The sequence below is a fragment of the Salvelinus alpinus genome, chromosome 1 (assembly GCF_045679555.1).
Source record: "Salvelinus alpinus chromosome 1, SLU_Salpinus.1, whole genome shotgun sequence".
In the NCBI taxonomy this organism is placed as follows: domain Eukaryota; kingdom Metazoa; phylum Chordata; class Actinopteri; order Salmoniformes; family Salmonidae; genus Salvelinus; species Salvelinus alpinus.
This window is the reverse complement of record NC_092086.1, coordinates 68,021,296-68,039,349: the sequence shown is the minus strand read 5'-3', so window position 1 is coordinate 68,039,349 and position 18,054 is coordinate 68,021,296. Positions and strand designations below refer to the sequence as shown.

General features: G+C 40.9%; 1 protein-coding gene across 1 annotated transcript in view; it reads right to left on the bottom strand.

Annotated features, from left to right (window-relative positions):
• Nucleotides 1-2,567: 2,567 nt before the first annotated feature.
• The window catches only part of LOC139583899 (gamma-aminobutyric acid receptor subunit beta-2), an 84,718-nt gene continuing 69,231 nt past the window's right edge, over nucleotides 2,568-18,054 (bottom strand). The window contains exons 8-10 of the mRNA XM_071415421.1: nucleotides 12,689-12,933; nucleotides 11,466-11,606; nucleotides 2,568-9,443 (exon numbers count right to left, since the gene is read on the bottom strand). Of these exons, the coding sequence (XP_071271522.1) occupies nucleotides 9,093-9,443; nucleotides 11,466-11,606; nucleotides 12,689-12,933 (737 nt within the window). The 3' untranslated portion in view covers nucleotides 2,568-9,092. The remainder of the gene's footprint in view (nucleotides 9,444-11,465; nucleotides 11,607-12,688; nucleotides 12,934-18,054) is intronic.

Here is an 18,054-nt window from a genome sequence, read left to right as displayed (position 1 = left end):
GCTACATCATTTTTCCATTCAGACTGAAATGCTGTCTCCCTGTTGCCATTAGGCGTGAACGGGCTCTGTGGGGGATTTCCGGTTCACCAGCTGGGATAGAGCATGTTGACATAAAATACTGTACATACTTCCCCTGATCAAGCTCTGGAAAAACTGTTTTCTTTTTCCATACAGAATGATTAAACCCATCATGATAATGCATACACTTCTAACTTACCTCCAAGAGAAAAACAGATTTGATAAAGAACCATGTTTAGCTGTAATTAACTCATGTGTCTGCTTTAATCTGCACATTAATTAATCAAGATCGGTTTGAGATTCTAAACATGGTTCTTTATCAAATATGTTTTTCTCTTGGAGGTAAGTTGGAGATGTAAGCAATGTCATGATGGGTTTAATCATTCTGTTAGTCTCCAGTCATGGGGTAAGGTTCAGATTTTGATTCATTGAGTGTTTCCAGAGAAACATAAATCACGCACATCATCAAACTGCTTCTATCACTCCAATGAATAGAAGGTAACACTTGGAGGCCATACCTGCAAACATTTGAAACAGTTTAAACTTAAAATGTGCATCAGCCAATTTAAATCGTTGATTTACTTGCACGTGATAGAAAGCTACATTGTAGCTGCTACCAGTTCTCACAGTCTCACTTCAGAATTAGACGTTCATTCATGTTTCTAAAATGTCAACTGTTGAAGTTGTTCCAAATGTCAAATGTAAGGTTACGTTTAGGCATTAACTCCACATTTTTAAGGTTACAGTATGGTTAAGTTCAGGTATTAACTTCAAATGGTTAAGGTAAGGGTTAAGGTTTGGGATAGGCTTAAAATAAAAATATCAAAAAACAACTTTCTATCACTGGATTCAAACTTGCAATCTTTGAAATCAGAGGCAGATGCTTATGCTTATCCGCCATCCCTTTCCACTGCACTGTAGCAAAACCCAAATCTTCTTCAAGGTAACAGCATTCACTATTGCCCCTACTGGCCAGTTTCCATGTCAATTCCCGATGTCCTCAGACATGGATGGACGTCGAATACTGACTTGTATCATGGGTGACCTGGCTGTGTAGTTGGTCCCATCAGATAACCTGGCACATGTTAGCCCTATGCTAACCTCACCAGATGACAGTGATTATTTCCTGTAACAAATTTTTGCATCAGCCTATCAAAGACCTTAGACTTTATGTCCACCAACCAATGACATTTCTTAAAAGAGGTCAACCCTGGCCACAAGATAGATATTTTAAACCTATAAATTCAAGGTTTACTTTTTATCTGTTGGTCTGTAACAAAATGCTGTGTGCCAATATTGCATTGATGCATCCTCGACTAGGCTACTACAGTAGCTACAAGTACTACTCTCAGGTTTTCGCATATACACGTATACATTTTTTGCATATTTGCACCCTTCCGTCCTTGACTTATCCTAAATAAGTCTATTTAACACACGTATGTTGTAGGAATTTCGATATCACAAACATAATTTGTGTTACATGCAGTTTTAAGAGAACATTGTAAATGTATCATGCAGGTAAGATGTTAAATTTCAATCAGAAAGAGTAGATTCTGAGGTTTCCAAAACCCTTACAATTGCCAAATACCTCTCAAAATTGAAGAGATGAGCTCTATTGCAAAATAAAACTTTTTCTAAGAATATCCACTGTTCTATGCGCTCCACACGTGAGCACGTGGCAACAGATAGTCTACAGTGACATAAACGAATGAAAATACTATTGTGTCCTTTGAAATGACTATTTTTCAGTATTCTGATGTTACCCAAGACCTTCATATCACAACCAAAGGATACTTTTTCCCATAGCATATATATTTAATGTATTTATTATATATGTTAGAATGTTTGAGTCAAAATGACTGCTCAACGGCTCAAAGGGGGTACTTGAGGCCCGGCTTTTCTAGTGTTAAATGATTCATCCTTAAAGAGGAAAGTTACAAAAGCTATTTAAGACCGGTTTCCCAGAAGATAAAAACACACTGCTCAAATTTCTACATGTAGGAATGTGAGGTAAAACACTACACTTTGAGTACTGATATTAAGCCTCGATTCCAAACTATTCACATGTCTACAGTTGCATCGAAAGAGGCTGAGTTATGTTTAGCCTCAACATTACATTTTATGTTAAAGATGTGTGTGTGTGTAGTTTAGCCAGGTAAAGGGCAGAAAGGTAGAAAGCTCACATACAGTAACATGATAAAGGCATGGAGAGTGGTTCTATAGGGTTTCAAAGGAAAGCTTTTCATTAAACAATCAAGTGGAAAACCTGAATACCTATGTAGGGCTATGTGAGGGAGTGAGAACACACTGTGCGTCTACCGTTCTTTGTCTGTGTGCATATATGCATGACTCAAATGTGCAATACCATACCACAACTTCATACTGTATATCACAAAATAGGACACAGCACTGACACAGAGAGAAGCTGGATTCTAGATTGATGGATGAAAAACAGGAATATGATCAGAAACCTGCAGAGAAGACAAAGGAGCATGGACACCGTCACAGATTACTCTCAACAGCAGACAATAAACATGTGGATTCAAAGATTCAGAACTATATACAATATTTATTGACAATGGGTTTTTTTTCTCCATGTGTATTAAAACAGGTAATTCATAGGTTTCAGTACAGATCTTGTTCTGGAGATGCTCTTTGTGAGTGGCACGAAGAGGGAGGGGTTGCCGCTCTCTGGAGTGACAATAGAGGGACCGCCTAGGGCAGGGCAGGAGGCTAAAGCTTCATCTGTGAGTGTGCGCAAACACACTGTCACCAAAATGGGTCATTTAGGCTCTGACGTCACTTCTTCCGTGTCATTCACCAAGAGGAATCTTTTTATCGGAGTATACAAATATAAAAATATATGAAAGCAAATGCGCTGTGAGGTACAAACACATATTTCAAAGTGAAGCCATTTTATGAAGCAGACATTTTGCCAGTCAGAGATGTGCTTTCAAAACATCCCACTGGCTGACATACGTGCACACTCTCACACGGAAACACACACATACATACATATATAATATACTACAAACAGTTGTACTGTGGCATCACTGGGCAGATTAAGACGGGTCTGTAGCACTTCAGTAGTGAACTGGTTAGTTAGAGTTGTGCGGACCTGAGATGGGTGACTTAACGCTAGCTATAAGAGACCCATTAGTCTCCTTTTCACTTGACCTGTGCGCATGTGTGTGTGAGTGTACATGTACGTATGTGTCTTTGTGTGTGCGTGTGTGAGCGTGTGAGTTTGTGTGTGTATGTGTGCATATGTACAGTATTTGTTATATCTTTCTGATCAGCGGAACTAGAAATGCTTATACTCTTGCTTACATGTCACAGCTAACTCAGCCATGTGCTGCAAAAGAAGAGTACCTACATTCTTGCCTTTGATAATGCTTTAAATTTGGCCAAACTAAAGAAATTGTGATTTGAGTAATTGGAGCATATTGAAAACAAATTGTGTATGTTTTACTAAGTGATCGAATGGTACTCTTCAAAATATTTACATTATTGTTGTCATATCAGCTGAAACCATGGAATTGCTTTGCATTCGTCTTACAGTAAAGTACAAATCAGGAAGTAAAAATGTATTTTAGTATTTTCTAAAGAAATCTGCAAATATTTACAGGAATATTAGGCTCCAAATGATGTTTTACTAACATATTATTTTACACGTACACCTAGAAACAGGTTTTGGAACACCGTATTGTAAGCCCTACCCCAACTCTGTGAAAACTGTACAACACCAATATCAAGATATTTTTGTAGAGCAATTTACATATAAATCCTATTTAAGACAAACGTATATGTAGATTATCTGAAAAGAAAAGAAAAGAAATGCATGGTCATATGAAAATATATTAGCAAATTGGTGAACGGTCATGTGCTTTACACAAACACAATATTGTGATGATAAATAAAACATGAGTAAAAAGGACAAATAGCAAAAATAACCAGCCATCATATAGATGTAGAATAGGTTAAATAGCCATAGTTAATATGCATGGTTATTAGTGGAGTATTCAGTTAAACCTTCACTCCAGGAAACCCATGTAAAATCACTTAGGTCTTGTGTTGCAGAAATGCACCCAAAAAGTTTTCCTGCAGTACAGGTTTGACTGAATTCCAGCCTTAGTCTCATGTTTATCTGGTATCACTTATTATCAACTTTACAATCATTATATTAATAGTAAGTATACTTCTATCACCACTTCAAACAATAATACAATGTTAACACGAAGAACAGATATGCTTTCTTTCTCCCATGTGCCAAAAAAAAACACAATTATAACATTTTCCAAACGATCCCATTACTTATTCATCCTTAAACATTTACATTATGTTCACCGTGTCACAACAAGAGTGTGGTGGCAACCTTTGTTTGGATTGTGGAAAAGTAAGTATAAGAGCAGGGGTTAAACTTTATGGGCCCGGGACCCCTTTTGTGATAGGAAATTCATCAGGGATCCCCTCATAATCCACTCAAACTTCCTGAGTGGCACAGTGGTCTAAGGCACTGCATCTCAGTGCAAGAGACATCACTACAGTCTCTGGTTCAAATCTAGGCTGTATCACATCTGGCTGTGATTGGGAGTCCCATAGGGCGGTGCACAATTGGCCCAGCATTGTCTGGGTTTGGCCAGGGTAGGCCGTCATCGCAAGTAAGAATGTGCCAAGTTAAATAAAGGTTAAAAAAAAATCTGAAACTTGAGTGCAATAAAAATAGCATACAGATGTAGGATCTTAATTTGATCAATCTTTTGTTGCTGAGAATTTTCCTGCAAAGAAGGAAATGCAATCTTGTAGTGTACTTGTAGTTTTAAAAAGGCATCTAAAGTTTGTAATTTCCACTTTGAAATGTCAGACTTGATTTGCCCTAACAAAACCTACCCCTACACATGTTTTTATGAATTATAATCCACATAATAATTTGCATTTCCTGTTGCTGCAAGATAATTTCCTTGCTGTAGCAAACTGTACAAGGTGTTTTACTATGATGTCTGCAGTGCATGGCTGGACGAACCAAGTCTCAGGCCCGGTGGAAAAACCCACTTTGCATCGAAGAGAAAATGTTGCAGTTTTTAAGCTGCCACTCTATACAATTTTACATAATTAGAAAGACAAATGAATTGCATTTATGTTCAAAACAAGTATTGAGTTGAACATTGGATAATTGGTGGAGTATTGTGGATACCAATATCCCTGTGAGCATCCCAGAACCATTTTGCCCATGGTTAAGAAGATACTGTATGTTATAGATTAATAGAATGACATAGTATTGTACTGTATTACAACCTCTAAATGTATTCCACGACTCTCTTGGACAAAATTTGTTTAATCTGTTGTTGTTAGCAATATTCATAAAAAACTCAAATAAAAAATATCTGGCTGCGGACACCATTTTGGGAACCCCTGGACCTAATCAAAAGCAAGGAACTGAACACAAGTTGACAGTATTGAGAAAATAGTATGTAGATGTAAAGCATGTAGATGCAATGCAATATGACATATTTTGTGAATATCAATGATGTTGAAAACAAATGCAATTGAACTTGAGGTGATGTCACTACATCTGCATTTAAGGAAAATACAAATGTTCATGGACATGTTTTGTATATTTTATTGTTACCGATCATCTAGGGTTCATCAAACACTAAAATGATCAGAAATCACTAAGATAAATAATTTATAATATTTGTGCATTTATCCCTGTTTTTGTCTCCATTACTATTCCAAGGAGCATAAGAGAGAAATTGAAATGATCTAGTCTAATCCTTGAAACTATCTCTGTTTGGAGGGAGCACCAAGTTATTTTGGAACACCTACTATACAGCCACTATGGCTTTTGTATCGGTTTGTGCAAAATGTTGTTTTATAAAGGCAGTGGTCAAACATGGGAATTCCAACATGTGTACAGTTCTTCATGAAGTTTCACTAATAAGGTAAACAAACAGACAGGAAAGTAGTAATATTACAGTATTGTGTGTTTTGGTGTCAAAAATATTTTAGAGGTTTCTTAATTTACAGTGCATTTGGAAAGTATTCAGACCCCTTGACTTTTTCCACATTTTGTTACGTTACATCCATATTCTAAAACGAATTGACCCCCCCAAAAAACGCATCATCAATCTACAAGCAATACCCCATAATGACAAAACGATAAACAGGTTTCTAGAAATGTTTGCAAACGTATTAATAATAAAAAATAGAAATACATTATTTACATAAGTATACAGACCCTTTGCTATGAGACTCGAAATAGAGCTCAGGTGCATCCTGTTACCATTGATCGGATGTTTCTACAACCTGATTGGCGTCCAACTGCGGTAAATTCAATTGATTGGAAATTATTTGGAAAGGCACACACCTGTCTATATAAAGGTCCCACAGTTGACAACGCATGTCAGAGCAAAACCCAAGCCATGAGGTCGACGGAATTGGGGTCCGTAGAGCTCAGAGACAGGATCGTGTCGAGGCACAGATCTGGGGAAGGGTATCAAAAAATGTCTGCAACATTGAAGGTCTTCAAGAACAGTGGCCAACATCATTCTTAAATGGAAGAAGATTGCAACCACCAAGACTCTTCCTAGAGCTGGCCGCCCGGCCAAACTGAGCAATCGGGGGAGAAGGGCCTTGGTCAGGGAGGTGACAAAGATCCCGATGGTCAATCTGACAGAGCTCCAGAGTTCCTCCGTGGAGATGGGAGAACCTTCCAGAAGGACAACCATCTCTGCAGCACTCCACCAATCAGGCCTTTATGGTAGAGTGGCCAGAAGGAACCCACTCCTCAGTAAAAGGCACATGACAGCCCGCTTGGGGTTTGCCAAAAGGCACCTAAAGGACTCAGAACATGAGAAACAAGATTCTCTTGTCTGATGAAACCAAGATTGAACTCTTCACCTGAATGCCAAGTGTCACGTCTGGAAGAAACCTGGTACCATCCCCAAGGTGAAGCATGGAGGTGGCAGCATCTTGCTGTGGGGATGTGTTTCAGCGGCAGGGAATGGGAGACTAGTCAGGATCGAGGGAATGATGAACAGAGCAAAGTACACAGATATCATTCATGAAAACCTGCTCCAGAGCGCTAAGGACCTGACTGGGGGCGAAGGTTCACCTTCCAACAGGACAATGACCCTAAGCACACAGCCAAGACAAAGCAGGAGTGGCTTCGGGACAAGTCTATGAATGTCCTTGAGTGGCCCAGCCAGAACCTGAACGAACATCTCTGCAGAGACCTGAAAATAGCTGTGCAACGACGAGAGGATCTGCAGAGAAGAATGGGAGAAACTCCCTTAATACAGGTGTGCCAAGCTTGTAACGTAATACCCAAGAAGACTCAAGGCTGTAATCGCTGCCAAAGGGTCTTCAACAAAGTACAGAGTAAAGTGTCTGAATATTAACGTAAATGTGATATTTCAGTTTTTTATTTGTAATAAATTTGAAACATTTTCTAAAAAACAGTTTTTGCTTTGTCATTATGGGGTATTATGTGTAGATGAGGTGGGATTTAAAAAATATTTAATACATTTTAGAATGATGATGTAACGTAATAAAATGTGGAAAAAGTCAAGGTGTCTGAATACTTTCCCGAATGCACTGTATGGCAGTAATGACAATGTATATTTAGTATGTGGAGTTGCTCAAAACCGTCATGCAAACCCTTCCAGCTTCCTGAAGTGAATTATGTCATGGACAAACGCTGGATGGATCCTCTCTGGAACTATGATAGACACCATTCCTTTTTTAAACAATCATTTACAGGAGATATTTACACATCATGGTGATAGAAAATAATGGCTTGTGATGCATCACAAAATGCCCATGATAGACGCCTTAACTGCTGGCTCAATGTCATCAGTCATTAGGAATAGGAATGACATATCAGATGCTATCTGATGCTTCTTAACAAACTAGAGCCAATGTGCGTTTCTGTATATCTATATGAAGAGCAAGCATGAACAAATACATCATTGTATCCTGTAATCTTACGGATATGTGAACAAAGGACTAAAATGGACAAGGGACAATATGAAGATACACATTTGTGCATCTATCTTCAAGATATCTTTGATCATATACAGTATCTATCCCTGTGTCACTGACTCGTGAACTGCATTGATGACGAATGCAGGCTTCTCTTTCTCAGTTTCTCTCTCTTCTTTTGTCCCTTTTTTTTGCAATATATTCAACCTCTCAGTTGACAGGGGGCTTGAAATTTGATCAATCAAGTGAATATTCTGTACCTTTTCTGAGTGAATAAGCTACGAAAACAATGTGAAACCAGGAATCAAAGGCTTAGTGATACATTTGTCTGTAAGGTGTGCTATAGCATTCAATGTGAATCGTCTGTAAGCTTTACCTTCTAGTTTCTTCGGTCAAGGTTTGGAATGATGTTAGTTTCTGTTGTTTAGAATATCTACGACACTATCAAATGTTTTCTTAGAATTGAAATAATGCTTCAAAGAAAGTGTATGATTTGTCAACTATATCAACGTAGAAAAGGTTGGTTAATCATAAAACCCTCATGCTATGACTTAATATAGCAATACTATGAAAATGGAAAGTTCACAATACAAAGACAAAATCAATTGTAGGATAAATAACATCCCATCTGTCTCTTTGAATGAATACATCTTAGAAAAGATTGACCTGAATGTGCTTGTAGCTGTTTTAAGGAATGTCTTTAGTGGTCTGTGAGTCATTTTAAAATCAATATATCATTAATATTTCTAACTATGTTTTGGCAACAAATTAAATATAGATTGTACAAATAAAACAAAAATATATGCATACAAACATTTAAAAATGATAAAATACTATATTCACTAAATATTCTAAATTATAAACAAAAACTCTGGTACAGGCACCATATATGTTCTGAATCTTTCTCTCCTCTAAGGTTTTCATGTGTTAGCCAGCAATTAAGGTGTTCCAAGCTCAAATGGAATCAGTCCTGATTTTGTTTTAGTAATTCAGTCTTGTGTTGCAAGAACAAACAGCAAAATGATACCAATTCAGAGAAAAACAAGCAACATTTTTGTTGTTTGTTTTGTTCTGCCCTTGCTGAAGTCCATTTAGTTGACGTAGTAGAGCCAATAGATAATGTTGAACAAGGAAAATACAGTGGGGAAGATCATTCTCGACCACTTGTCGATAGAGTTTACATCAGTTAAGTCGGGAATGTTAATCTTCAGCTGAGAGGCACGCCTCCGTAGCCGGCTCTTCTTCTGAGTCACATGCCGCTCCAGAGTGTTGCGTCCAAAGTTGTGCCTGGCCTGCAGCCCTGCTTTGCGGTACTGCAGGGTGGAGCTGTCATAAGTTAACATTGTGCTCCTGGGGTCACTGAGACCAAGGGTCAGCTCTGACGCTCCCATCTCATTCTTAATTTCTATTGTTCCCAGTAGAATGTTTTCATGTGGGTCCATCTAAAAGGTGAGAAATGATACAAAGAGTTTAGTTACAAAACGCTATATCCACCAAGTTTTGTTTTTCATCAGAAATGATTGCTTATGGGTACCTTCATGTGTGTGTAAAATATAACTGTTCTCAGATGTTTTATTCATAGATTTGAGATTTTCCAATGCTTCCCACAGTTGTGTCGAGTTGTCTGGATGTCCTTTGGGTGGTGGACTATTCTCGATACACACAGGAAACTGTTAAGCGTGAAAAACCAAGCAGCATTGCAGGTCTTGACACACTCAAACCATTGCACCTGGCACCTACTACCATACCCGTTCAAAGGCACTTAATCTTTTGTCTAACCCATTCACCTCAGAATGGCACACATATACAATCCATGTCTCAAGGCTTAAAAAACCTTATTTAACATCTCCTCACCTTCATCTATACTGATTGAAGTGGATTTAACAAGTGACATCAATAAGTGATCATAGTTTTCACCTGGATTCACCTGGTCAGTCCATGTCATGGAAAGAGCAGGTGTTCCTAATGGTTTGTACACTCAGTGTACATCCATTGTTTACCTGGTATGGAATATTCTTCTCCTGTATACTTGACTGTGTTGTGGTTGTCTAACCTAGCTATCTTAAGAGGAATGCACTAACTGTAAGTCTCTCTGGATAAGAGCATCTGCTAAATGACTAAAATGTCAAATGTAAATATTTGACAAAGATCTCATATTATTGTATTAATATTTAAAAAGAACCCCCCCCCACACATTTGTTAGCATGCATGAGTCTGACGGTCCCTGCGTAACAGCAACCGACAGGGATGGTTGTTAGCAGGGGAGTGATTGCCACCAACCAGGGCATCGAGATAAGCCTGTTACCTCACTCTGCTAACGGAGTGGGGAGAGCCAGGCATGGAGGAGGAAAAGTGTAGGGCATCACCCTTGACAGGGTGTGTCAGCGCTTCCATCCCTAAAGGTAAATTGCCAACGTATATTGATGGAGCCTCCAAACTACCCTCATGGGGTAGTCGCTTCTAATAGACTGTGGAGTCAGACATGAGAGATGCAATAAACTGACTCGCAGAAGTTGATAACACAGCAGGGGCAGAGAGTATCCCAGTTAACTGGGTTCTCGTAATCCATCTGAGGCATATGCATAGTGTTTTTCTCAAAACCTGCTTCATCCTCTAGGACTGTGCCCTCAGTAGAGTGGCAACAGGCGTACTTATACACGTCACTGAGCGGGTGCACGTACGAGACAGTAGCCGACACAATGACGTAAGTCGTCAACCAATGTAGCTAAAAGGAAGAAGGAAACATCCTGGTGACCCAGATGTCCTAATCCTAAGCGGTAGAATTTGTACACTCTTTGTGTCATAAGTCGTTTTAGTAATCTAATACTAGATTTAAAATATGTTTGTAATTGTGTCTGATATTTTGTTCTTTCTTTCAACTCAACACCCCTTTGCCAGGACACGCTAGGAATGGAGGAACCTGGTTTTATCACCCTTCTCCTGGTGGAGCCGACTCTGGCTGACTACCTCAACCCCACATGCCATGCAGCTAGAGCAACCGCTACTTCCCTCCCTGGAAAGATGAGGTGCTTTTCCGCCTCCATTTTCCAGAAGTTGTACAATAACGTATGGTATAGGGGTGAGGACAGAGAGGGCACGGGGAATTTAACACATTATTGCACAATGAGGCTTATCAGAGGGGTTGGGTTAAATGCATTCAGTTGGACAACTGACTAGGTATCCCCCCCTTTCATTTCCCATGTATTCACCATCTACTAAAATGGGAAGCTATCAATCACAGCGTTTATTTGCTAGATGTTACTATAGAGTACTGCAGATACGTACATAAAATGTAAATGTGTTTAGAATGTGCAAACCAGCATCTAAAAGTGGAGTTCAGGGGAGGACAATGATGGTGGTGGAAACTATAGGTAAAATGTAATAAGTGGTGTAAAGGAAATACCAAAGTCGTTCTAGTTGGGTTCTTTTTACTATATGTTGTCACTCAGTTGTTAATCCAGTACCTTATTCTTTTGATCGCCTAGTCCCATCGCTGCATCATCCACAAAGATTGGTTCCCACATTGAGTCATGAGCGTCAATATCCCTCTGTTTCATTCTCGCATACAGAGTATCGTCTCTCTGAACTACATTTCCCACCAACCACTGAAAGCATACACAAATCATTATGCTCACTTGGGTCAGCTGCTAGGAGAGGCAACACAAAATAGACAATTCAGGTAAATGTAACCATGGTCAGAGAGGCAGTTGCTGCAATTATCAAATTTCACAGAAAAAAAACAAAAAAATGAATATCTATCAAATAATCAGCATACAGTGAGGCACCAGGAAATCCGGTCACATGTTATGTCGTGTTCACGTGATAGTTGGAACTAGGAAACTCTGAAATTCCCGATTTACTAATTGGTTGAAGCATCACGTGCATAACTACAGCCTGTTAGCAAGTCGGACATTTCCAAGCTTCTTAGTTCCGACTAGCACGTGAACGCGGCAATAGCACCAGGTATAAACAAGGCTTAAAACAGGTAAATGTAACAGGAAGAATACTCTTCACAAGCTCCACAGGCTCTCCTACGGGCTTTAAATGTTTCGTGGCATTTCATTCCATTTCATTTAGGCAAAAGAAACTGAGAAATTCTCTGCCTGTGTGGCAAATTGCCTTATTTGGAGTTCACACAAGACTGGCGTAGGCTTATTAAGGCTTGTTCTCCTTGACGGTAAAGCAGAGTAGCATTAATCCAACCCCCCTACTTGAAGTGGTGACACTCTTCATCATGATTACCTTACTGGTCTTCACTACTCTTTAGCTTCACAGTCAGTTCTTTCAATAATTAAATTCACTTTCATAAGGTGAAGAAAGAGAAAACATCAGCTTCATGTACAGTAAGCTCAAGAATCAAGTCACTGCTTTCATCTGAAACTGTCAGCTCTCAAATGAGTGTGCACGTGCGTGTGTTTGTTCACAGTGAAATTATGAGAATAGGACTGGACAGGAAAAACAAGTACAGCGATTCACAATAAAAGGGAAGACTAAGCACTCATTTCCATCAAGTATGCATTGTATGACAAGTAAGAATGTATCTAAATGTGCACGAAGATGATTCACTACCTAAAGAATTTGGTTATTTTCAAGGCTGTGATTACATACGGTAACTTGTATCATCTATCCAGTTGGGCTACTCTTTAAAATACTGGGTATCCTATCAAGTACATGGTGTGTACTGTACCTTGTTTGGATCCATTCTCATGTTCTCGTTGTTGGCGACGGCTGCTTTCTCAGCCGCCCTCTTCTGGCGCTGGGGTCCCCTGCCGAAGAAGATGTAGTTGACCAAGGCGTACTCCAGCAGGGCCAGAAAAACGAAGACGAAGCAGCCCATCAGGTACATGTCAATGGCCTTGACATAAGGGATTTTAGGAAGGGTCTCCCGCAGGTGAGTGTTGATGGTGGTCATGGTCAGCACAGTGGTGATTCCTGGGAAAATAAACCCACCCATCATCACAGAGAGACTCCCACAGAGAGAGCTACTCAAGCCTTGACCACAGATCTGAGGGATCAGATACATCAGGTTTGTTCTGCTTCTCATTTGAATGTGCTAGCAAGCAGACTGCTGTGACTGACACGGCATCTCCTGTTGACTTCCACAACCTTTCACAACCATTTCTGTTTAATGATGACAGTCAACTGGGAGGTCAGCTCACTGTTAAAAAAAAGGGGTCTTGGTGTTTTTTCTACTTATATGGTGAAGCTAACTGATGTCATTCAATATGTTCTTGTTTCAACTCTTTTATGACAGATTAATCTGCCTTTTTATTCCCGTATCGACTCTGCAATCTGTAATTGACTTCATATTCCAGCTCTGATTCTGGTCAATGACAAGAATGACAAGATAGAAGCTGGGCATTGCATCCATACACAATTGCAATGCACAAGCCATACCTCTGTTGTTAGTGCCTATAAATGACTGAAAGCAGGACAGGAGTCAAACGGTTCCTGAACCGAGGTCTGATTTGGGTTGACCAACCCCCTGTCCAGCCGCCTCCATTATCAAGCATTACATCTGGTTTTCATGAAATCCCATACGTGCCTCCCCTCTCGGATAAATAAATGCAGGTCAGTCTACAATCAAGGAGAGTGCTGCTCTTATCGAGGGAGCCAGCAATGTGGACGGGTGAGGGAGAATGGAGCTCTCTATATCCTATGCAGGCAGGCAGCACCACAGACCTCATGGGCCAGACTTATGCAATGAAGGTTGACAGCGAGAAATTATGACTTCCAAAATACAGGGAACAAAAAAAATGCAGAGGCACTCAAATCAGAGTGGAAAGAAATCACTTCAGTCATCCATCACTCTACTTTAGGAAGCATCTCGGTTGTTGTGTTCTGTAAGGCTGCTGCATCATGCTTTTTCTCCAAACCGATTTTGCTATTTAGTGACTTTTTTCATGTTTCTCTTTACTTTTTTTGTACCAAGAATTCATACTATTATCAAATATGACCGCCAAGCACTTTTGGACATCGGATCAACAGTTACTAACCTCGATTTCGATTTCGACTCAGCTGTTCTTTAGTTCCTTTGTTTCATGGGGTACCAAAATGCAGCAGACATAGATGCGGTAGATGGGCTGGCATCCTGGTTAGAGAAAATCAACCAGAAATCCCCTCCGTTTCATTGTCCAAATGTCCAGTCACACGAGAAAAAGAGCTTCATTCGAGAGTCTCCTATCAGAGATAGTATATGCCTCACAGAAACATGGATGGCCCAATCTATGAACATGGAACAGTGGTTTCTCCATGCAGCAGCACGATCGGACAACAGCAGCCTCGGGCAAGTCCAAAAGGGGAGGAGTCTGCCTTTTCCTAACAAGACCTGGTGGCTTGCTTCCAGTGTAGTGTGGATGTCTCAAGCTTTTGAACATCTGACATAGAATACCTCATGGTACCAAGAGAGTTCTCATCTATTATTATCATGGCTGTCTACATCCCTCCACAAGACAACACCACCTTTGCACTCAAACTATGATGCATGAACAAACAAGAAAGCACACACACCAAGGCAGAGTTTCACTAAAATTCATACAAGGCCCTCCCTCACCCTCCCTTTACCAAATCAGACCATGACTCTATCCTCCTGCTTCCTGTTTACAATCAAAAGCTCAAACAGGAAGTACCAGTGATGCACTGAATACAGAAGAGGTCTGATGAGGCAGATGCGAGGCTACAAGACTGTTTTGCTAGTACAGACTGGGATACGTTCTGGGATTCATCTGATAGCACTGAGGAGTTTACCACATCAAAGACAGGCTTCATCAATAACTACATAGACTACGTTCCCCCACAGTGACTATACATGTACGAACGTATCCAAATCAAAAGCCATGGATTACAGAAAATATCCATTCTGGGCTAAAAGGCTGGAGCTACTGCTTACAAGGAATGGGACACGGACATGGGTGCATACAAGAAAGCACGCTACGACCTCCAACGAGACATCAAACATGCAAAATGACAATGCAGGAGGAAAGTGAAATCCTATTACACCGGCTCCAACTCTCGTCGAATGTGGCAGGGCTTGCAGACGATAACAGATTACAAAGTGAAACCCAGCCGTGAGATGCCCAGTGACCCAGAACTCCCAAACGAGCTAAATGCCTTTTATGCTCGCGTCGAGGAAAACATGATCTGCTCTCTAGGGCCGAAGTGAGTAAAACTTTTAAACAGGTTAACACTCGCAAGGCTACTGGGCCAGACAAAATACTAGGATGCATTCTAAGAGCATGCGCAGACCAGTTGGCAATTGTCTTCACTGACATTTTCAATCCCTTTTTGTCCCGGTCTGTAACCCCAACATGTTTCAAGCTGACCACCATTGTCCTTGTTCCTAAGAACTCTGAGGGAAACCTGACTAAATTACTATCGCCCTGTAGTACTCACATCTTTAATTATGAAGTGCTTTGAAAGGCTGGTCATGACACACATCAACAACATCATCCCAAACACGCTGGACCCACTCCATACCGCCCCAACAGACCCACAGATGATGCAATCTCAATTGCACTTCATACTGCCCTCTGCCACAAAAGGGGAAATAACTGTGAGAATGCTGTTCATATACAGATCAGAGTTCAACACCATAGTCCCCTCCAAGCTCATCACCAAGCTCGGAACCGAAAACCTCGTTCTGCAACTGGATCCTGGACTTCCTGACAGGCCGTCCCCATGTGGTAAAGGCAGGCAACACCTCCGCCAAGCTGACCCTCAACACGGGGGCCCTTCAGGGGTGGTGCTTAGTCCACTCCTGTACTCCCGGTTCACCCATGACCTCGTGACTTCGCACGACTCCAACACCATCATCAAGATTGAGGACGACATGACGGTGGTAGGCCTCATCACCGACTGCGATGAGATAGCCTACAGGGAGGAGATCAGAGACTTGGCAGCATGGTGTCAGGACAAAAACCTTTCCCTCAACGTCAGTAAGACCAAGGAGCTGATTGTGAACTACAGGAGAAAGGGGGGCGCGCACGCCCTCATCCACATTGACAGGGCTGTAGTGGAGCGGGTTGAGAGATTCAAGTTTCTTGGCGTCCACATCACTAAGGACTTAAGATGGTCCAAACAGACCCGCACAGTCCTGAAGAGTGCTCGACAGCAACTCTTCATCCTTAGGAGGCTGAAAAGAGTTAGCATGGGATCTCGGATCGTAAAAAAGTTCTAAAGCTGCACAATCGAAGGCATCTTGACTGGTTGCATCATGACAAATTCACCGCCATCGACTGCAAGGCACTACAGAGCGGGGCGGCAGGTAGCCTAGTGGTTAGAGCGATGGACTAGTAACCGAAAGGTTGCAAGATCGTATACCCGAGCTGACAAGGTAAACATCTGTCGTTCGGCCCCTGAACAAGGCAGTTAACCCACTGTTCCTAGGCCGTCATTGAAAATAAGATTTTGTTCTTAACTGACTTGCCTAGTTAAATAAAGGTAAAATCAAAACAGATGGTGTGGACGGCCCAGTACATCACTGGGGCAGAGCTCCCTGCCATCCAGGACTTCTATATCAGGCAGTGTCAGAGGAAGGCCCGAAAAATTTGCTATTCCCATCCAAGCAATAGACTGTTTACTTTGCTACCGTCCGGCAAACGGTACTGGAGAATCGGCTCTGACCAACAGGCTCCGAGAGCTTCTTCAGCCAAGCCATAAGACTGCTAAATAGCCATAAGACTACTAAATTGTTAAGTAAATGGTTACCCGGTGTCATGTTTTACAAATGATTGGTGACAGGCGCAGGAATACGTAATAGGAGTTTTTAATACTCCACCCAAAAATACAACATGCCATGAAAAGGCACGGGGACGAAGCCCATAAACAAAACAAGTATACAAAAACACAGGGAGCGAAAAAACAAAAGAGCGACGTTAAACCTCTAATAAATACACGGGACGAGACCCGTAACAGCAAGTGCACAATAATACACGGGACGAGACCCGTAATAACGGGTACACAATACATGCAGCACGAAAGCAGAAACAACAAAGCATAGGTGCTCACAAGACCAACGGACATGGGAACAATAACCGACAAGACAATGGTGAACAGAGGGCACTTAAATACAATTACTAATCAAGGGGAATTGGAATCAGGTGTGTGTAATGAAACAGTTCAGTGACACCTAGAGGCCGGTGACGTAGACCTTCGGAACTGGTACACGGAATGAGCAGCAGTACCGGGGGAATCCGTGACACGCGGACTATCTGCATTGACCTTATCTATACACACTCACAAGACTATATATACTCACTCACACACACTACACTGACAGTCTCTCACAAAACCCACACACACACACACACACACACACACACACACACACACACACACACACACACACACACACACACACACACACACACACACACACACACACACACACACACACACGCTGCTGCAACTCTGTTCTTTATTGTTACACTTATTATTATCTATCCTGATGCCTAGTCACTTTACCCTGCCTTTATGTACATATTGTATCTACCTCAAATACCTCGTACCCTTGCACATTGATCTGGTACTGGTACTCCCTGTATATAGCTTAATTCCTGTATAGTTTATTCCTCTTGTGTTATTATTTGTATCTTTGTATCTTTGTATCTTTATTTATTTTTTTCTGCATCGTGTCAAATTTGTATTAATCTTTCATGTGAACTCAAGAAAATATGTTTTGGCAATAAAAGGTGTGACTATTAGAGATTCAAAACCATTAGAGATCTTAGTGAAAAGAAACAGCATACCACCCTGTTAGTGTGTGTACAGTATGATGTAGTGTCAAGGCTCTTTTCTATCCATAGCTTTGAAGATCCTCTATTATAGCGCGATGGACAATTAAAGGCAATGTTCCCGTGGTCACGGAGACTGAATTCATGATAAATGCTGCATATGTCTGCTCAATCAGAAATCCCCGTCAACATTTTCCACGGACCTTCAGCGATACATCCACGATTACGGATTGAATCCAGCCCTTACACTATGGATTCCCGCTAGCTTAACCATGCCTCAGACTTTTGCATTGGCTAAGGTTGTTGTGAGCTTAGTCATTGG